Below are 22,709 nucleotides of genomic sequence, written 5' to 3'. Positions count from 1 at the left end.
TTGTATAAAATTTTATTGTTTAGAAAACCCTTCATTTTAAGCAAATTCAATTTCTTTTTGAAAAGAAATGGGTGTGATTCATTAATCAATGAGGCATAAGCCCACTACACTCTGTACTTTCTTTAAAAACTATACCTTTATTCCCTGAGAGGATGATATTTGGATTCCATGGCTTATGAATTCTCTTCAGAAAAATCATGAGTTGCAGTGATAGGTCAGTCCTAGATTTAGAGAATAGGAAAGAGAAATTGTGAAAGGTTAGAAGGCTCTAGGTGTTAATTGTGCTGCTGCTGCTACTGCTGCTAAGTCGCTTCAGTTGTGTCCGACTCTGTGCGACCCCGTAGACAGCAGCCCACCAGGCTCCCCCGTCCCTGGGATTCTCCAGGCAAGAACACTGGAGTGGGTTGCCATTTCCTTCTCCAATGCATGAAAGTGAAAAGTGAAAGTCGCTCAGTTGTGCCCGACTCTTAGCGACCCCATGGACTGCAGCCCACCAGGCTCCTCCTTCCATGGGATTTTCCAGGCAAGAGTACTGGAGTGGGGTGCCATTGGTTTATGTTTAGAGAATTAAGAGAATAAACAATCCTTCCTAGTTAAAAAATTGAAGATAAAAACCAACACTATTTTATCTATAATGAGAATGTTATGATGGTCTATAGAAAATAGTAAACTGATAGAAAATAGATCATTAATTTGGAGCTAGCCATGTGATTAGAACAGTGAAAAGATATTGAACCATATTGAACTCAAAAAACTCTCAGCACCTGACTCACAGAACTTAAAACTGACCAAGCTAACCAAGTTTATCATATAAAACTGGATGATCGATAAATATGCTCTTCTCTTTATGTTGTAACTTTGCATAACCAGTGAATTTTACATATGTATAGCCAAGGGATAGACTAGCAAGATTCCATTGTCTTTTGCAATGTAAAATACTAATAAGAATATGCACTCAAAAACTTTTGATGTATTTGTGTATTTGTAATATACAATATACTACATTTTTAAAAATGAGTACTTCCTCTTTATCTAATTATCAGAGCTTAAATTCAGCATTTTCGGTCCAAGTTGTTGTACATAGAGAAGATGATTTTTTGCTTTTGAAAATCGTTTGTCCAGCATGCAGTGCCATGTTTTCTGTATTCCTTGATGTACCACTTTAGTTTATCCTAAAGCGATTTACATTGATGTTTTTAATAATAAAAGAGTAAAAGAATTTTTTTCCTTGCAAATTTTGTTATATGTTTTCTTGATTAAAGGAGATTATTCTGGACTGATATAGGAATTAATCCACGAATTGAAAGTTCTTCTCTTCAAGGCAGTGGCCGACTGGTTACAGCTAGCTCCGATCTAGTCTGGCACAGTGGAATAGCAGTTGATTACTTAACTGACAAGTTGTATTGGTGCAGTGCCAAGCAGTCTGTGATTGAAATGTCCAATCTGGATGGCTCAAAATGCCAAAGACTTCCCCAGAAGGATGTAGGTAAGGCTTTGATTATCTTTTTGCCAGTATGCATGCATGCATGCTAAGTCACTTCAGTTGTATTTGACTCTGCATCCCCATGGACTCCTCTGCCCACCAGGCTCCTCTGCCCATGGGATTCTCCAGGCAAGAATACTGGAGTGGGTTGCTATGCCCTCCTCCAGGGGATTTTTCTGACCCAGGGATAGAACCTGTGTCTCCTGTGGCTTCTGCATGACAGGTGGATTCTTTACCACTGAGCCACCAGGGAAGCCCTGGTAAAGCTTTGGAATGGGTTATTTCTTTAACTTGATTGAGTGTTGATGAATGTTAACACCCCCCCACACACACACTCACACACACACTCACATACACTCACCACCCCCTCCCCCTCCCCATACACATACCCTTAAACACATGGTGAGAAAGGAATAGAAACAAACAGGCTAACAGATTTCTCCAGGGGCTTATAAGCTATGAAGATTATTTGAACACCGGAATATTAGATTAAAAAACAGTGCTGCGTTATCATTTCTCTTTGCCAAGATTTCTTAAAAGCAGAATGAAAATATTAAATACTTAAAAGTTTCTTAAGAACTTGTTCAGCTGTTATCATTTCTTATGTTTTATAAAATGTCATTTTCGCAAGTGATAACATTCCCTTTAGCCATTCTGTACAAAGATTAATAAATTTTCCCTTCTATTATATTTTCAGATTTTGCATAGGATGTCATGTATTTTCATAAATAATTTTGAAACACTGTAGATTATGCTATCTGTTAGAAGTACAGATGGTTATGAGATGATGTAACAGTGGGGGATTCATTTTGACAGTATTTGAACTGGACCATGTGGTAAATAAATGCTGATAAAACATTATCATTTGAAATAAGGCTGCAAAATTTGGTCTTTGTATATATTTGGTCTTTGTAGTCTTGCCAGAATACGTTAACTGAAATTCATTCTGAACGTACTGGAGAGCCATTGCATAATTCTTGAGCAGGAACTGTATCTGATAAAATTGGTATATCAGGACAGCCACTTAGGTAACAAGGGTTGGATTGGAATTTGGAGAGAACGGAATGAGTTAGGAGGTTACAACTGTTGTTCAGGCAACAGTTAATAAAAGCCTGAACTAGAACATTGCCATTTAAAAGTAGAATGGAGGATTAGAGTGTTAAGGAAAAAAAAACCACTGGGAATGAAAAACAGAAGATTTAGTAACAGATTAGATGCCAGAATAAAGGCCAGGGAGATGTTAAAGATGCTTCAGGAATTTAGAAACTGGTTGGTTGAGAAGATGAGAAAACACGGTCTCTCTCTACTAGGAAAGAGCTAACAAAACTAATAATTTGTATAAGGTATTAATTTTTCCCTTTGATAATGAATTTCTAGATTTATATTATAGTACTCTTGCCTGGAAAATCCCATGGATGGAGGAGCCTGGTAGGCTGCAGTCCATGGGGTCGCAAAGAGTCGGACACGACTGAGCGACTTCACTTTCACTTTTCACTTTCATGCATTGGAGAAGGAAATGGCAGCCCACTCCAGTGTTCTTACCTGGAGAATCCCGGGGACGGGGAGCCTGGTGGGCTGCCGTCTATGGGGTCGCACAGAGTCGGACACGACTGAAGCGACTTAGCATTAGCATTATACATTAAACAGATCAAGATAAATATAATTAAAAATTCTACCTACTTCCAAGCTTCTTAAAAATGGACATACTTCACATGTCTGTAATCATAGGCTTTATCATCCATGCGCCCGACAGATGTTTATAGAATCCTGTAGGAAGTAGAGATACACTGGAGGGTACAGTATGGTTCCTGTGAAGTCACCGAGCCTAGTCAGGAGCCACACATTGTTAAAAAATGAATCTCCCAAATAAGTGTAAATTTATAGCTTCGGTATATAAAGGGATTTGAAAATTCCCTACTAGAATGTAAAGACACCATATTCTAAGCCAAAAAAGTATAGCAGATATTTTATAAATAATTTTCATTGCTCTACTTTATGACCAACGCAACTTCCTGTTAAATACATTCACAAATACAAATAATTTGGTATGAAAATATCTAAATAACCACTCTCATCATTATAGTGCCACCTGCCGGTTTTTAAATGGTAGCATCTCAATGACCAATTCAGGGTTTTTCATTTAAAGATTGAAGGAATTCATTCTTAATTTAACACACAATTGCGGCTCTCCTGTAGACAAAAAATAAGAGATATTATATGTAGTTTGGGGTTTGTGGTGAAAAACTATAGCTAATTCTGACACATACTACAACATAGGTGAATCTTGAGGTTGTTTATTTGCTAAGTCATGTCCAACTCTTGTAACCCCATGGACTGTAGCCCGCCAGGCTCCTGTGCCCATAGGATTCTTCAGGCAAGAATACTGTAGTGGGCTGCCATTTCCACGAGGACGTTTGGCTAAATGAAATAAGCCAGTTACAAAAGACAAATATTGTTAACTTAAGGTATTTATTGAATAGAATAGTCACACTTACAGAAACAGAAAGTAACATAGGGTTTGCAAAGGACTGGCTGGGCAGGGACTGAGAAGTTGTTTAATGAGGATAGATTTTCAGTTTTGCAAGATTAAAAAAAATTTCTGGAAATTGGTTGTACAGCAATGTGAATGTATTTTACACTACAGAAACTGTGGGTTATCTTAGGCTTAGAGGGTAAATTTTGTGTTAGGTATTTTTTTTAATCTCAGTAAGCAAAACAAAACAAAAGTTATGTAAAAAGTTCCCTTCCTGCATTAATGGCTTTATTTGGAACAAAGGCTAGATACCAAAATGAATCTTAAGGGCCCCCAACAATAATGATGGGCGCAGACTCATTTCACCAGGACTAATCATTTGAGTTTGCTGCCACTAGAGGGAGACATTCATCCTAGTCCACCAAATCCATTGCTCATTTGCGAAAACGACTGGCCTGGGAAATGTGACTGTATGTGCAGTGATAAAAAGCTTCCAAACTTAGGGGTTCTTAGCCATAGCCTCTAAACACTTGAGAGAGTATATTAAAACATCTCCCAGCTTACTAAACACTGGAATATTTTATCAGAGCAGTTTCAGTGGCATGGAGAGGTGGGTTTAGTTGAGGTAAGATGGGAAGAGCCCACTTGGGGGTTGATTAGAGCCATGAATATGGAAGCAGCAGATAATAAATGACTTCCAAAGAACCTGGCTGCAAAGGGTAGGAGAGAGAGGAAAAGAAGAGAGGTCAAGGGGATGAGGGAATTAAGATGGAGAGACCTGGAGATATTAATCAGCTAAAGGAAAGAAGCTGGAGAGATGAAGAGAATGAATAAATGAAAGGGGTAATTGACAGAACAAGGTCCTAGAGTAGGAAAGGAGGTAGGGGTTTAATGCATGGAAATGTGCTGGAGATGGGAATTTGAGGAGACTGTTATTCAGTTACCTTAGATTTTTAAAAAATTTTACAAAAACCTGTGAATTTAGTCTACTACTTATTACTGCCATTCAAAAGACAAGGAACCTAAAAAAAATTTTTTTTAAAGAAAATAAAAATGCCTTATTACTTTATATTACTTTTGGTAAACCATATCTTCCCATTTCAGCTCCAGTTAAGAGTCAAAATACTGCTCACAATATTGCAAAGGGAAAGTTGGCTTCCAATTGGTACTAACTTAGCTTAAGAAGAATGTATTTTTGCAGGGTAGGCAGATATATAGTCATAACAGCAACTTGTTCTTTATTAAAAAGAGTTCCAATTCTAAATCACTACTGGTCATTATGTAAATCAGTAAAAAAAAAAAATTCTGAAAAAAAAAAAAAAAGACAAGGAACTTAAGACAAAGAGGAGGAAAATAACTTACCCAGTCAAGCTCTTTAGTCTATAAGTAGTGATAGAATCACTGAACACGGGAACATTTCTGCCCGGGTTCCTTCTTCTTGGTGCTATTATGTCAGTCACCCACATTCTCTCACTCTCTGAATGCGGAGTGACAACAGGCTTTGCTAGGACTTCGTACCACCAGGCTCCTCATCGCTCGGGTTCTCCTTGATGTGGGTGGCTCATTACATTGCTTAGCAGCTTATTAAAGAATTGATTTAGTGTAGGAATTGGGTATTCTTTGTCCTTTGAATAATATTTATGATAAAAACAAGATGTTTGTAATGGATTTGACTGCTTCCAGGTCACCCATTTGCCGTGGCTGTGTTTGAGGATCACGTGTGGTTCTCTGATTGGACTATGCCATCGATAACAAGGATGAACAAGAGGACTGGCAAAAATAGCGTACGTCTCCCAGGCAGCATGCTGAAGCCCTCATCTCTGCTTGTAGTTCATCCATTGGCAAAACCAGGTACACTAGTCTTTCTTTGACTGGCATCTGCAACTATTTAAATTGTTTGATGGCAGGGAAGGGAGGGGGGTGTTGCAATTCTCACTAATTTGGGTAGTTATTAAGATTTCCTGAGACTTGAATTTTGTTTAAATTAAGACAGTCTAGCAATGAATTTGGGCTTTATCCCTCCAAGCTCATCTTTTCTTCTCCTAATTAGTTTTTACTTACTTGTTCCTTTTCAAAGACTTGGGTTAAAGGCACTAAGTCCAGGAGCAGGGATGGGTGGGGGGAGCAGTTTAGAAGCCTGCAGAGGAAGCTTCTACCCACATTGGGCTTTTCCTCACGTCCTGAGAATGCCAGTGAGTAAGCTTCAGCCAGGAGTAGGTAAAGCAAAATGGAAAAGCCACTTGGTTTTCCACTGTAACTCTTTTTTCTGAATCACCCTTTGTCAGTTTGACTGGATGATGAGTCTGGAAATCGGATTCCTATCTTCCCAAATAGCTTCTTGAACAAAAGTACTGGCTAAATTCAATAAATACTCATAAGGTAATAACTTTCTGAGCTTATCTGAGAACCAGTGGCTCTTTATAGGAACTCTCCTGAAATAGCTCTTGATATAAACTCCACTTAGATACAGTGTCTCTCCCCCAAGCTGTATGCTGTACTTTGCATCAGCGGCAACCTTTTCATCTCCAAGCCCATCTGTGAATGCGTGTCTTCTCCCTGCTAGGAGCAGATCCCTGCTTACATCAAAATGGAGGCTGTGAACATATTTGCAAAGAGAGGTTTGAAACTGCTCAGTGTTTGTGTCATGAAGGTTTTGTGAAAGCTCCAGATGGAAAAATGTGTCTGGCTCTTCATGGCCATCGGATATTGTCAGATAATATGACAAACTGTGCAGCTGAATTTTCTTACTTTGGCTCAGGAATATCATTCTATATTGATTCCTGTGCTTGTGCTGATTTTTAATATTTTGTGTTATAAAAAGCTCCCTTACTTTCAGGGGTGCCAACTGTCTGTTTTTGTTTTTTTTCTCTCTCTCTCTTTCTGATGAGTTTCAGCTCCTCATTACAAATTAAATTCAACTGGCCTCCCTTCCCTGATGGTTCAGACTGTAGGAGACCCAGATTTAGTCCCTGGGTCTGGAAGATTCCCCGGGAGGAGGGCATGGCAACCCACTCCAGTCTTCTTGCCTGGAGAATCCCATGGACAGAAGAGCCTGGTGGACTATAGTTCATGGGGTCGCAAAGAATTGGACACACCTGAGTGATTTTAACTTTCACTTTCAGCTGTAAAATTAATGAACAAAATATAACATTCAAAGTCTTCCAATGCTTCAGCCCCCCATTTATGATATAAGAGACCCAGGTTCGATCTCTGGGTCTGCAAGATCCCCTGGATTAGGAAATGGCACCCCACCCCAATATTCTTGCCTGGGAAATCCCAAGGACAGAGGAGCCTGGTGGGTTACAGTCCATGGAGTCACAAAGAATTGGACATGACTGAGCAGGTATGCACACACAGCTTATTCTTAGAAATAAATGCCAGTATTTTACCAACTCAGGGAATGTTCAAAGACATTTTCTCCAGTTTTATGGCCTCTATTTTAAAGGCAGTCATATACAACTCCCCAGCCACATGACTGTCTTAATATGAAACGAAAAGTGCTTTATAATAAATAAGTTGAGGATACCAAACAAGTGTGGGGAATCCAGACTGACAAGGCTTGTGATCCACATTTTAAACATGAGTTCGAGGAAGAACAGATCTGATATGACAGGTAACCAGAGGTGCTAATTTACTTTCCTTGAATGTGCATCCAGACAAGTAAGGTATATTTGGATTCATCTCTTGACAGACATCTAATAAGAGAGAACCTAAATTTTATTTTAGATGTTTATAAAATTCATGTTTATCCAATTGGCATGATATAAGTTAGGTGACAGATTGACAGAAAATGGATTAATTTATCCATGGACCAGAACTGGATATTTTGGATTTTCAGATCTATTAATTGTTGCCTTAGGATAACAATTCTCAATCTTTTTGATTTCAGGACCTTTTTATGTTTTTAAAATGATTGAAAAACTGAAGGTTTTTTTGTGTGGGTTTTATTTGTTAAGATTTATGACATTAGAAATTAAAACTAAAAATCTAATATCTATTAAAGTTACAGTAATTTATTATATGTGAACATGTTTTATGAAAAGGAAATCTCTATTTTTCAAAATAAAAATATGTAGTGAGAAGCATGGCATTGTTTTACATTTACATTTTTAATGTCTGGCTTAATAGAGGGCAACCAGATTCTCTCATCTGCTTCTCTGTTAAAGCTGTTGCTGTGTTGTTTTGGTTGGAGCCTATGAAGAAAATCTGGCCTCAGACAGACATGGAACTGGAAAAGGAAAGATTGCTTAATAGCCTTTTCAGATGCCCTTTTTGTATATCTTCTTTTGATATTATTTCAGAACTAGACAGATGGTAGTTTCTCAGAGCCCGTTGCAATGTTGAATCTGAAGTCATATCAATGAACTTCTTGTCCTCTGCTATGTTAAAACCCAGTATTCTTGTTTTATATTTTGCATGAATCTTTTGCTATGCATGATTTTGTTGTGTTTTGGTCATTTAAAAATATTGATTGATTTAGTTATGCAGATCTTCTGAGTGTCATACTAATATACCTACAATAACGTTCATGAGTTATTTATCAAACTCATCAGAAAAGTCTTTGAGTGTCTGGATTTTGTCAAAAACTTCTTGTGGAAAATTTTGTAGAATTGTACTTCTTCACTTGAAAACTCCAATCTTATTATTGGCAACAAGCACTGTGAGCTAATTTTCCTTGAAGAGACAGAATAGCTTCATTCATTTTTGAAAACATGCCAAATCCTCAAGTGTTACTGACAGTTTATCAAACATTCTTTCAGGTAAAAATCATGTTCAGTGGAAAAAAGAGGCTAGTTTTAGCTCAAACATCTAAGATAGACATCATGAGTTCAGTGTGTGCAGTCTTTTCTGTGTGCCTCCCATTTCACTATACAGGATATGAAACAGCAAGTAGGCCATAGTCAATAATTTTAATGCTCCATCATGGTTTTTTAAAGGTGAAGCTAGAGTATGTGCGTGCATGCATGTGTGTGTATGTGGCGGTGAAGAGCATGACCACAGTAGAGATGCCGCTAGGAGCATGACTTGATTCATGCTAAGGCACCACACTTTCACCCATCATTGCTTTTGCCCCATTGGTCAACACAGTGAAAATAATAACGGAGTTATCTGCTTTTTATGAAAATGGTTTTGACCTTCTAGGTGGCGTGCAATGAGACCCCAGGGATCCATGGAGCACACTTAGAGAATACACAGTGTTTTAGGGGATCCATTTCTCCTGTGTTCTAGGGAGTTGCTTAGGTCCCATGCCTATGTTAAGTGATGGTGTATTTATGCTCTTCCACATTTCTAAATACTGGCAAAGTCAGGCTAAAATAAATGTCTAAAGCAGCCTGAAGGAGAAAGAGTATATATGAAGGCAGGTTGGAGAGGTCAGTTTGTCCTCCATAATGGCAAACAGTGATTATGAGCTGATTCTGTGCATAAGGATTTGGGTATTCTACTGTTACCATTTATGCCAGTACCTAAAAGAGTCCTGTCTTTTCTTCCTGGCTCTCCCCACCCTCCATCTCACGTGCATGGAGGGAAGCTAAGAGGGTGTGGTGTGGCAGGGAAGGTTTTCTAAGCTAGACCTTGCGAGTTTCTCTGAATCCTCCTACTCTGAGTCTGAACTCATAACCAACAAGCAGTCATAAACATAAATTAACTCAAACATTTCTTAAATCACAAATGGTAAACTAACTGTATCTGTTGTCCTCCCATAGGTAGTGGAGACAATCTGAGTAGTGAAGTCCTGCCACTGGACGTCTTAGCCGGCAGCAGGGAGCTTGACTATAACATGGCAGAGTCTCAACACCTGCCAGTGGCCGAGATCATGGTGTCAGGTGTGAATCAGGAGATCTTTGCTACAGCTTTGGTTCCAATAGTTTCCTCCTACTCATTTGAAATTCTGAATGATCTCTCTAACTTAATGTTGACTAAGTCTATGTAAAGTGAGTGATGCTAGACTTTGGACTTGAACTTTGGTCCTTCTCTTCCCAAAGGTTTGTCATATTAGATGGCTCCATATTAGACTGGACATGACTTTACTTGATGAAAGTTGTTGGACTTCTTTTTTAAAAAGAAATCTAACTTGGAGGCAAAACTGAAAAATGGGCAAGAACAGACAGGGAGGCCTGGCATGCTGTGGTTCATGTGGTCGCAAAGAGTCGGACAAGACTGAGCGACTGAACTGATCTGATTTGAGTGGATCCTCATCCGTGCCTAGTGTTTTTGGTATTTGACCCATTTAGCATTACTTTCATCATTGTGAAAAGCAGATGGTAATTGATAAGCAAATGTAGGTTGGTTGCTTCAGCTGCTCCAGAAAGTCCACAAACAACAAATGTTAGATTTTATTCTTCTATATTGTACACTTATCACCAAGATGCTAAAGAATGTATTCAATATGTAACAACTTTCAGTTCAGTCAGTTCAGTTCAGTCCCTCAGTCCTGTCCAACTCTTTGCGACCCCATGAATCGCAGCACGCCAGGCCTCCCTGTCCATCACCAACTCCCGGAGTTCACTCAGACTCACGTCCATCGAGTCAGTGATGCCATCCAGCCATCTCATCCTCTGCCGTCCCCTTCTCCTCCTGCCCCCAATCCCTCCCAGCATCAGAGTCTTTTCCAATGAGTCAACTCTTCGCATGAGGTGGCCAAAGTACTGGAGTTTCAGCTTTAGCATCATTCCTTCCAAAGAAATCCCAGGGCTGATCTCCTTCAGAATGGACTGGTTGGATCTCCTTGCAGTCCAAGGGACTCTCAAGAGTCTTCTCCAACACCACAGTTCAAAAGCATCAATTCTTCAGCACTCAGCTTTCTTCACAGTCCAACTCTCACATCCATACATGACCACTGGAAAAACCATAGCCTTGACTAGACAGACCTTTGTTGGCAAAGTAATGTCTCTGCTTTTGAATATGCTATCTAGGTTGGTCATAACTTTCCTTCCAAGGAGTAAGTGTCTTTTAATTTCATGGCTGCAATCACCATCTGCAGTGATTTTGGAGCCCTGAAAAATAAAGTCTGACACTGTTTCCACTGTTTCCCCATCTATTTCCCATGAAGTGATGGGACCGGATGCCATGATCTTCGTTTTCTGAATGTTGAGCTTTAAGCTAACTTTTTCACTCTCCACTTTCACCTTCATCAAGAGGCTTTTTAGTTCCTCTTCACTTTCTGCCATAAGGGTGGTGTCATCTGCATATCTGAGGTTATTGATATTTCTCCTGGCAATCTTGATTCCAGCTTGTGTTTCTTCCAGTCCAGCGTTTCTCATGATGTACTCTGCATATAAGTTAAATAAACAGGGTGACAATATACAGCCTTGATGTACTCCTTTTCCTATTTGGAACCAGTCTGTTGTTCCATGTCCAATTCTAGGGAACCTAATTCTTTTATACTCTGTTCACTCATGAAGCTGCTGCTGCTTCTGCTAAATTGCTTCAGTCGCGTCCAACTCTGTGCGACCCCATAGACGGCCGCCCACCAGGCTCCCCCGTCCCTGGGATTCTCCAGGCAAGAACACTGGAGTGGGTTGTCATTTCCTTCTCCAATGCATGAAAGTGAAAAGTGAAAGGGAAGTCGCTCAGTCGTGTGCGACTCTTAGTGACCCCATGGACTGCAGCCTACCAGGCTCCTCCGTCCATGGGAGTTTCCAGACAAGAGTACTGGAGTGGGGTGCCATCGCCTTCGACTCATGAAGGTAGTGGTTTTCAAACAGGGTTTAGCTCAGCCCTAAAGCTCCTGCAAACCCCACCTCTTCTTCATGCTAGGTCTCTGCCATTCAGTCGGTGCAGCTCTGCTTTGAAACATTTTATTTGTTTGTATTTCTGAGTAAATCTTAATTTTAACACAGTATGTGGCTTAAAAATCAATTGGAGAACTCCATATTAGGACTTCATATACACTCAACCACAACTTTTGTTGTTGGCAAACTATAGTTAACAAGGCCCTGGAACCTCTTACCTCTCTTTATAGGAATTTATCAGTGTGATTTTTGATATAATACAAAGAGGTGAATATTTTTAGTAATAATTTTTACAGACCATTAGAGTTTACCAGATCCTTTAAATGTATTCTCTAATTTAACCCTTATCACAGTGTCTCATTTTACAGATTTGAAAACTGGAACTAAGCTATATTATTAAGTTAATGACTTGACCAAAGATTTTGAAAATTATGACTGAGTAGTTATCAGTAATTCATGTCAAGAAAAGAAGTACTGGAAACATAGTTACGTTAGGAATATTATTCATCTGGTGACTATTTATTTGCCGTACGCTGTGCTATGGGCTGGTGATAGCATGCTGAGCTAAATGCAGCCCCAGCCTCCAAAGTCACAGTCTGATACTGAGACAAACAATATGATAGAATAAAACAGTAGAGATAATAAATATCAGCAGTATGGAGAACCTTCCTCTAAGCTGATAGAAGATATTTTGAAAGCCTAATGTTTGGGGAACTCAAAAACCAAGGTGAATGACAGATGGGAAACTAGGCCCCATGGGTGCAATGAGCGAGTGACAACTTGGCCAGAGATGTGGAATACACATATAATAGGCTGTGTTTGGCTTCCTACCTGGAGACTGTAGAATGAACGAAATTGTCCTGGTGAACTGCCTCATCTTTCCTTCCCTGGATTCTATTCTATTTTGTCTTAGCCTGTGAAGTTTTAGTTCTGCCTGTGTGAGGTTAAGAGGTCTTACTTATGTTTTGTAGTGAAATTTTCATTTCAAGCAAGTAGCTATAATAAAAAGAGTTTGAAAACTTTATATTAGATTTTAGGTCAGTATGTTTTTATTCCCCAAAGACACATAATGATATGTGGCAAGTAGATCTGTGTACCACATGGCAAAGCGATTCAATCATAAAAAGTTTCATTGTGAAATTTATTAAAATCACAAATTCTTCTAAATTCATGACTAAAATGTAAAATTCTTAATGTAGCCTGTTGAGCCCTGGAGAAACTAACTTGTGTCTACCTCATGAGCCTTAGTTTGTGCCCTTCTATCCCCGCTTTGGATGGCCTCCTTCCATTACATAGGCCTTGCCTGTAACACGCAGGTGTTGTTTTCTTGACTTACAGTGCTCTTTCTAACCCTCTCCCCACCAAGTCCTGTGAATCCTTCATATCTCAACATAATATGCTGTTTCTCAGAAAGACTTTCCTCGTCTCCTGACCAGGCAATACAAGAGCTGTTTCAGCCCTCTTGGAAGCCAGTATTGTTTTTGACTGTGCTCATTACACATAAACTTCAGTAATTAATCATGTAAGAAAGCAGAACTCTCGTCTATATCCTCCACCACTGTATTTTTGGCCCTCATGAGGATCTGACACATAGTAGGCATTTTGGAGTGAATTAATTTTGTTAGTTTTACTAACAGACTGCAGAGTCTTTTCTAGTGTGATAAGGCTAATTCTGATACAGGCCATCACAATGCTTTTCTCCTTTATCACCCTTATCTAGATATGTATATTTCAAAATTTTCAAAACTTTTTTTTTTAATCACTTTTTGTTCAAGTTCTTAAAACAAACCATGTGAAGTAGACTGGATGGAAACTGTCACTGTATTTTAGAGAGGAGGCACGTGGAGCACAGGGATTCGCTCCTTCTGGAGCCAGGGGGTGGCAAAAAGAACTTTGGCTATGGCCTACCCCCCAACTGCAAACGCATGTCCATTGCTTTTCATTGCCTGGGGGATTGAAAGCAAAAGAGAAAGTGAAGTCGCTCGTCGTGTCCGACCCTTTGCCACCCGTGGACTGTAGCCCACCAGCCTCCTCCCGTCCATGGGATTCTCCAGGCAAGAATACTGGAGTGGGTTGCCATTTCCTTCTCCAGGGGATCTTCCCAACCCCGGGATCGAACCCAGGTCTCTCTCCTGCAATGCAGGCAGACGCTTTAACCTCTGAGCCACCAGGGAATCCTGGGGGATTGCAAGTTACCAAGTAATTCCTGAATCATATTCTAATTCCACTAGTGACTTAAAATGTCTGGGGTAATTGGATGCTGTCCACCATACTCTCTGAACAGCCTTGTGATTTGGGAGCTAGTCTTCCAAATAAATCCTGAATCCAATGGATAACTGATTTAGGCTGAACTTATCCACCTCAAAGAGTCACGAGTAACAGGGGGTGACCAAGCAAGCATGAAAGGCATGTATTCCCACAAAAGAAATCTTTTCGCTCAAATAGCTAAGCAAGTCAAATGCAATTACCCGATGTCTACATTCTCATGGGACTTGAATCCTACTTAGATCACTTAACTTTCTTTAATTTATGGGCAACTTTGGAGGGTTTCTTGACCTCTTCTATATTCAGATGAGCAAGTTTACCAGTGAAAAGACAGAAGATAGTTTATATCCTGCTGTGGTATGTCAGATACCCCCAACTCCAACAGAGAGGAGGCATTTGGAGAATGATTTCATACATAAGTAGCTAAAGGAAGAAAAAAAACTTGCTCATGTTTATGGCTCAACAGGCAACTCTGTTCCCTGGGGCATTTGCATTTCAATGGAGTATGAAATGAAATGATCCATTTACAGCATTTAGTTTGTATGGTTCATGACTCTGTAAAAGTGCCTAGAGGTTTGCAAGTCACGGCATAAATCTTGATAGTAAAACATACATTTTTGACATACATATTCTATTATACATGAAACATAATTTTAGTAAATTGACAGTAAATCTTTTTATGATGAAATCTCTTTGTCATGTTGGTACATAGACCTACTTGCTACATATTATCTTTGGGAGATAAGAATATGTTGACCCTTTCATGATGGTTGGGAATTCTCAAATAAAGCAATACAATTTAAAACATTTGAGTCCATTTACTCCTAGAAATGTTATAGTTCAAATTTGCAAATTCTTTAAAAAATTATAAATAAGTTCACAGGAGGGTTCTGAACACCACATAATTCTTTAAGCCTAAAGATTTGTTGAGAGCATGTAAACAGAAGCATATGGCTTGTGGACCCTTTGATATAAATACAGATTACAGATCAACATGGTGTTTCTGTTTGGAGGTTAACCTGTCCCAGAACTTGACAAAAGAAGTTCTAGAATGTTCTGTAGAATGCAAAGCATTAAAGTCTATTTTTTTCCTCTGAGATCTGAAAATAATCTGATAGGGTTCTTACTGTTTGCAGATAATAAAGACTGATGCCATGGGATGCAGTACACGGGCTGAGTGCCTTTCAAAGGGAGCAGATGTCACATGTCAGTGTTTGAAAGGATTTGCTGGAGATGGAAAACAATGTTCCAGTAAGAGCAAAATCCAAATACACATATCTGGAAAATAGTGAATAAAAAAGATTCTCTCAGATTGTATTGACTCAAAATCTCCAGGAGGATTTATGTTATCCTCAGGTATGAGTAAATTATTTCATATTAGCTAAAAGGTAGTGGATATATGAATAGAAAAAAATGAAATGTAGAGTATATGCTCTAGTGTATTGAGTTTATATTAGAATTCCATAATGTATATAGTTGATATTAAGGAGATGAATTTATAATTAGCTTTAGAAGCATGAATTTGAGTTCAAGTCAAATTTATAAACTCCCCAATTCCAAGAAAAACAACTTTTCCCCTCAAAGGCTTAGATCATAAGTTTTAATTTATTAAATAGGCTTTGCTGGATAGGTTTCTTTTTTTAACTTTTAATTTTGTGTTGGAGTATAGCCAGTTGACAAAGTTGTGGTAGTTTCGGGTGTACAGCAGCAGAGAGACTCAGCCACGCATATACATGTATCCGTTCTCCCCCAACCTTGCCTCCCATCCAGGCTAGATAGGTTTCTATTTTATTTTGATGGCCATTGTTGTAAATGTTCTTATGGTTTGAAACTCTGGCACAAAGTGATTTACTTACACATACTTAGCTAGTCAAACACTGAGAAATCTGTGAAAATTGATTCAGAAATGAACTTTGGGTCCAAATGCAGGCTTGCATTATGTTTGCAAACAGTACCTGTAAATGGCTAGATGAGTGTATGTAAGATTACACTATTCTTTCCTACTATGGGCTTCCCTGGGTGGCTCAGACAGTAAAGAATCTGCCTGCAATACAGGAGACCAGGGTTCGATCCCTGGGTTGAAAAGATTCCCTGGAGGAAGGGAATGCCTACTGACTCTAGTATTCTGGCCTGGAGAATGCCATAGACAGAGGAGCCTGGTGGGCTACAGTCCATGGGCTCACAAAGAGTCAGACACAACTGAGCGACTAACGCTTTCATTTTCCTACTGTAGTAGTTTATACCAGGATTGCGTGCATATTTCACTAGCTCATTGTTTTGCCTGCAGATGTAGATGGACGTGAGATGGGTCTCTCAGTTTGCCCTCCCACCTCCCCCAAGTGTGTCAATACAGAAGGCGGCTATGTCTGCTGGCGCTCAGAGAGCTACCAGGGAGATGGAATCCACTGTTTGGGTAGGAAAGCTGTGTGTGGAGGGAAGTGGATAGGGGCAAGCCTTGGAGAATCACTGAATGCTGGGTGTGGCAGTTTGAGAAAAGACAGGGTATAACTGCAGTGATACATGTTAAGTCGAAAAGGGGAGTTGTGTGACCTGTTCAAACTGACATATTTCAGTTCTTGGTAAATAGTCAAGTCTGTGCCCTTTGGCCATGACCGCACTACTTAGCGCCTACCCTCTGCAGAGGCTGTTTTCCCCTCTGCCTTTCTAATTCTTTCTCTGGGGGTTGAGTGACATCACTACCTGATCAATACCCCATACTGTGAGCCATCAAGGGGAAAACCGGACAGCGTTTTCTTTGTCACTGAATTTGGCAACTGAACTGTGGTGAACTTCAGAGCTGACATGGGTTTGTTGGAAGTCACTGCTGTGCGTGAAGATTCTATCAGAGGGTTCGCTGGCTGGCTCTTGATCAGTTCAAGCCACTGACATTTAAATATAAGCAGCGAATGATTAAGACCTCTTTCATAATCACCATCCTCTGCCAAGGTCTGGGTGTGGCTGGTTGGGTTGGGAGTTCACTTAGTGGATGTCATGTACCATTCCAGGTGCCAATAGCACAGCATCACCGTACAAGTGAAGACCTGACTTGAAGCCATCCTGGCCCAGTAAAATAGTTATCTCAAGTTTTATGGGGCTTTAAAATGTCTCTTCCAGTGTTTTCTTTTCCTTCTGAAAACATGGAAATCTTTTCACGGTGAAGGGCAGATGCCCTGATAAGAAACTGAAATGGCACGACTTTCTCCCACACGTTGAGGTTAAAGATGAAATATCAGTCATAACTACCAATTTTCTGGATCTGGTTGATTTAAATCAGACCTTTATCAGATTAGTTTTGTGGAGTCCACAAACATCTGTAAATGCTCTTTTAAGCACATATTTGGCTGTCAGTCAGGAAAATGTCACTGCTCTAATTAAACAGGCTCATAGATAATTTAGACAAACAGGCTTTATATTTCATTTACTTTGAAGAAAAAGGAAGGTATACTTTCTTGGATGTTTAAAGTCAGTATACTCTGGATTCCGACTCTGTTACTCACATACCTCCTTTCATGTAGCAGAGCGTTATGGCCCAGCCTGCCTGAGGGGCATGGAGTCCTCAGGTCACATAGAAACAGTGAGCTTTTTCTTGTTCTCTGCATTGTTCCCCACCTTTACAATATAATCTAAAATTAATGCAGCTGTGATAAGTAGTGAAGAAAGATGTGCATCATAAGAGAACTAAAAATGAAGTGGGAGTTTAGAATAGGTAGAAATACCTGTTTGAGGTATTGGGAAGGACTTCATGGAGGAAGTATTACTTTGGATGAACCTGGGGGCATGAGTACACTTTATTAGGCATTTGAGTCAGTGGTGCAATGATGGGAGGTGTGGTTGGGGAAGATCAATGTGGCACTGATGCTTAGGAGAGTAGAGGAGAGATGGGATACGGGGAATGTAGGAAGGCTACTCCTCTTACAGCGATGGAAAATTGAAGAGAGGAAGGACCTAAAGGTTATGGTGGTGATAACTAAGAACAGAAAAGATGGGTAGTTGGGAAAGAAAGAGATGATTTCATTTATATCTGTGTTAAAAGGGCAAAATGTTTTATTTAATAGGATCTGAACTTCTAAATGTTTACCTAGAGATAGTTTACCATCTCTAACTTTCCCACGGAGTTATTTGTGCTGGGAAGTTTCCTTTCCTTCCAAGCAGTAAGGAAGCTTCCAGCCTGACATCAGGAGTTTACCTGCATGGGTATGCACCCCAGGGACCCAGTTCATCTCTCTTTCCAACATGGATAATAGAATTTTTGAATCTAAAAATGTACAGAGCTCTGAGAACATGTATCACGACACAAATTGAAGATGCTTCTTTTCCAGAATATTGGGTTTTTCAATTACTATATGAGCCTCTGATCTCCTCTGCACCTCACTTTTCTCTTTCCTACTCCTTTTTCCTGGAGATATTGATGAGTGCCGACGGGGCGTGCACAGCTGTGGGGAAAATGCCACCTGAACAAATATGGAGGGAAACCACACTTGCACGTGTGCTGGCGACTTGTCTGAGCCTGGACAGATTTGCCCTGGTAGGTTGGTGGGTGGTTTGGATCCAAGGGGAGGGACTTGATTCCCAAGTTTCCTCTCCTGATTAGATTGATGATAAGGTCGAGAATGAAATGGTCCAAGTTTTCTTAATTTAATAGCATCTGGAATAAATCCTTTTTTATTATTCACAATGCAATATAGGTGAGAACACAGGTGGTTCTCTTTAACTATTCAGTTAATGTCCTGATTTGTAATGTTGATTTTGGGGGCCGCTGGGAGAACTTGGCAGGGCTAGACAGGTTGGGGAGGATGTCTGGTCTGCTGGCATTTTGAATCACTTTCAAGGATTTTAAAGTATAACTTTAAAAAGTCAGTATTTCTTGAGCTGAATGAGAACTTTTAAAATTGTTAATTATAGTCCATTTCTGCTTCCTGAAACCTCCCCCTACAAAAGCAGTATCTTCTCACCATCAGCACTCCAGAATGGGGAGGGGTGGTCACAGGGTGGCGGGGGGTTGGCTTCAAAGACACCGGAAGCCAGAATCAGCTTAGTCACTGACAGCCATTTACCCATCTCAGCCCTGCAAGCAGAAAACATCCTGAAAAAGGAAAATTCGGCACTTGTTTGGGGCTCTGGTTTTTCAGTATATTATTTTCTCAAATAATTTGCTCTTCTTAGAGGTATTGAAAGACTCCTAATATTTATGTAGTCAGCTACACACCCTAATGTTTTTCTTTTAAAGAGCAGTGAACCATTAATAAAAGGGACTTTTCCACTTGGGCATCCCCTCTGTTATGGTAACATTTCCTCTCTGTCAAAGTTGCTAGTCCTGTCTTTGAGGGCTCCCCTGAAAGTTAAATTGCGTTTAGAAGCAAGTATCCTGTGGGATAAAATTTTGAGACTCCCAGGGAACTGGGGGTAATTGACTGTATAGTGGTGGGTGGTTATAAGCCATGAAGAGAGACGGTTGTTCAGTGAGACCCTCTTAAGCTAACTGTTGTTTTACATGGTGTGTTTTTATAGATGACAGATGGCTTTTATAAGAGATCTGTACTCAGGGTTCATATGGTCTTAGAATTGACCATTCTCTTACTTGCCTCCAATATACTTTATATCAAATAGTGCTGAACCTCAAGCAAAATGGGTGACTCCATAGCAAATTCCATAAGGTCTGGTTAAGAAAGTGAAATTATTGTTCCATATGACAAATTGTTCACAGAAACTAGTTCCTGATGTTGATATCTGAAAGACTCCAGTCACTTCAGAAAGTAAAAGAAATGCCTTTGATTCTTCTAGACTCTACCCTGCTGTCTCACCTTGGGAAGAATGGACACAATTTTTTGAAAAAATGTTTCCCTGAATATACCCCGAATTTTGAAGGGTACTGCCTCAATGGTCGTGTCTGTATATATTTTGGCATTGCCAACCTGTTCTCCTGCCAGTAAGCCAAACTATTTTTCTGTAGAGATATGATATTGCAGCCCATAAGTTTTAGTGAATTCAAAAAATTTATATTGAGATTTTTCTATAATTAAACTTTTCCATAGTGAAAAATATATGTAATTTATGTATGTAAATCTGGGCTTCCCACATGGTGCAGCAATAAAGAATCCGCCTGCCCTTGCAGGAGAGGCAGGAAACTCGGATTCCGTGCCTGGGTCAGGGAAGAGCCTCTGGAGGAGGAAGTAGCAACCCATTCCCGTATTCTTTCCTGGAGGTGGAGAGAGGAGCCTAGTGGGCTCACAGTCCATGGGGTCGCAGAGTCTGACATGACTGAGCACACACACATGTAAATCTGTTATTTACATATATATATATATATATATATATATATATATATAATGTGTGTATTACACTCTTTCTGAATATTTCACACACACCCCAGGTGTCAGTGGCAAATATGAAATTTAAGGAATTGGATGATTTCCCCTCTGACTTAAATAACTTGCTGTTACTACTGGTACAGTCTGGGAAGTAAACTGAGAGAATTTCTTAAAACTTCTATTTTATGCCAAATAGATGGGGAGCATCAGTGCTACGTTTCTAAATTTTAAAAAGTGTTACATACAGTCACACTGGGCCTCCATTTTTCTCCCTGTACATCCTAATAGTTGGCATTTGCATTTTTGTTGTTAACAACTGATAAATGCAGCCACGGCTGCCTTTGCTCTGCCTTGGTCACCGTGATGGCTTTGGTGGGTTATGTGTCAGCCTGCTCCCACCATACTCCCTCAAAACCGTGCCCCTCAGTCTTTAGTAAAACCACACCCAGAAGATCTAGTTCTGTATCAAATCTTACTTTTAGTAACTTTCATAATCTGAAGGCAATCTGAGGGAATGGATAGATACTGAAAAATAAATAGGTCTCTTCTGGCTGGCCTCCTGACTCAGTGATAATTTTCTCTGTGCCTAATGATGGAGTGAGAGAGTACGTTGATCCTCATGAGTAGGTGCTATAAGCTTAAAAGCTTTGATTATTAATCATAATTAGTAGAAACATAGTCTAAATTACTAGAATAAATTATATTCTGTGATGAAGAATATGGCCTTGCATTAGAAATCACATCATCCTGACAAAAATAGTGGGAAATATTTGTAAATATTAGAAAAAATAACTCAGTCCTAATAGAAATCTGTTTTCATATTCATATTTCATGCCATGGTTTTCTAACCTAAGATAAATTTAGTGCTTGGTGATAATCATTCTTGATTTTGATAATAAGGATCAAATTGTTTTCATCTGTTCATGGCTTTTTATTATTCCCAGTAATGAAATTATGAAAACAAGTATCCTAGCAATGGTTTATGTTTCTCTCTGACACTTTAACTTTGGATTATTAAAGGCATTATAAGAAGAAGAAGGGTACTGCAGAGTTATGTATTGTAGTTAGCACATCAATTTCACTTGGAACTGATAGCACCAATCATTAAATGACTTGTGAACACTCTTTAGCACACTGCTTTCGTTTCTGTCATTAAAACCCGATGAAAATATCATATTCCTCTAATAATATTTTAAATATGAGTTGCTACAAAATGACAATTAAACTGGATCTAACACTTAAATTTAAGCACCTTTAATGGCACCCCACTCCAGTACTCTTACCCGGAAAATCCCATGGACGGAGGGGCCTGGTGGGTTGCAGTCCATGGGGTCGCTAAGAGTCGGACACGACTGAGCGACTTCACTTTCACTTTTCACTTTCATGCATTGGAGGAGGAAATGGCAACCCACTCCAGTGTTCCTGCCTGGAGAATCCCAGGGACGGGGGAGCCTGGTGGGCTGCCGTCTATGGGGTTGCACAGAGTCGGACACGACTGAAGCGACTTAGCAGCAGCAGCAGCAGCAATCAAGCAATATTTAAAATATCACCTGAGTTCTCATTAATCTGGATCATAATTTGTTTTTGAATTCTATATCTAATAAAAACATGGATTTGTCAGATATCCAACCCTTCCATGCCCCAGTGACCTCACCTTGTATTTTTTTAATTCCATAAAAAGAAAACATCTCTAGGGAGTGCTTCTCAGTCCAACGGTTATTAGAAACATCTCACAGGCATCATTCTGCACATGTATACATGAGTGCTAAGTTACTTCAGTCATGTTCAACTCTGTGCGACCCTGTGGACCATGCCTACCAAGCTCCTCTGTCCATGGGATTCTTCAAGCAAGAATACTAGAGTGGTTGCATGCCTTCCTCCAGGGGATCTTCCCAACCCAGGGACTGAACCCAGGTCGTCTGCATCTCCTGCATTGGCAGGTGGGTTCTCTACCACTAGCGCCACCTGGGAAGCCCAGAGACTGTTCACGATGTTGTGAGCAGGTTAGTAAAGGAACTTTCTTCCTTCCTTGCTTGGAGGCAATGGAAGCTCCCCTCCCAGAAGTAGGAAATCCCAGCTGCCCTGGGGATGCAGAGGATATGAGAACCGGAAGTCCCTACACCACAGGCCTCCTCAGAGGGCCCCTGCTCGGGGGTTCTCAGAGGATTCCAAACCTCTTGAGCACAGAAGAGGTCCTCATTTATTCTGGTTTGGCTCTGAACCAACCCACAGCCTCTAGGGCAGGTCTTCTTCAGCCCAAGTTGCCCAAACTATGGTGCTGTGAAATGTTTCATGAGAAAAGGATCGTGTGGCACAGTTTAAGAAATGCTGCTTACGCTAGCCTTCAATTCTTGATTCATGGTCACCACAACATGTGAAAAAGTCTTGTTGACCTTTGTTTAGTCCAGAACTTGAAATTGTTTGACCATGGAACCAAGCTTATTCGG

The 22,709-nt window shown here is 40.0% G+C and overlaps 1 protein-coding gene across 1 annotated transcript in view; it reads left to right on the top strand.

Annotated features, from left to right (window-relative positions):
• Positions 1-22,709, top strand: part of EGF (epidermal growth factor) — a 101,468-nt gene that overhangs the window by 66,248 nt on the left and 12,511 nt on the right. The window contains 8 exon segments of the mRNA XM_070372916.1: positions 1,263-1,486; positions 5,640-5,807; positions 6,520-6,684; positions 9,662-9,783; positions 15,091-15,205; positions 16,242-16,367; positions 18,357-18,479; positions 19,736-19,880. Of these exon segments, the coding sequence (XP_070229017.1) occupies positions 1,263-1,486; positions 5,640-5,807; positions 6,520-6,684; positions 9,662-9,783; positions 15,091-15,205; positions 16,242-16,367; positions 18,357-18,479; positions 19,736-19,880 (1,188 nt within the window).

Source organism: Bos mutus, chromosome 6, assembly GCF_027580195.1.
Source record: "Bos mutus isolate GX-2022 chromosome 6, NWIPB_WYAK_1.1, whole genome shotgun sequence".
NCBI lineage: Eukaryota > Metazoa > Chordata > Mammalia > Artiodactyla > Bovidae > Bos > Bos mutus.
This window is presented reverse-complemented; position numbering and strand designations above follow the sequence as displayed.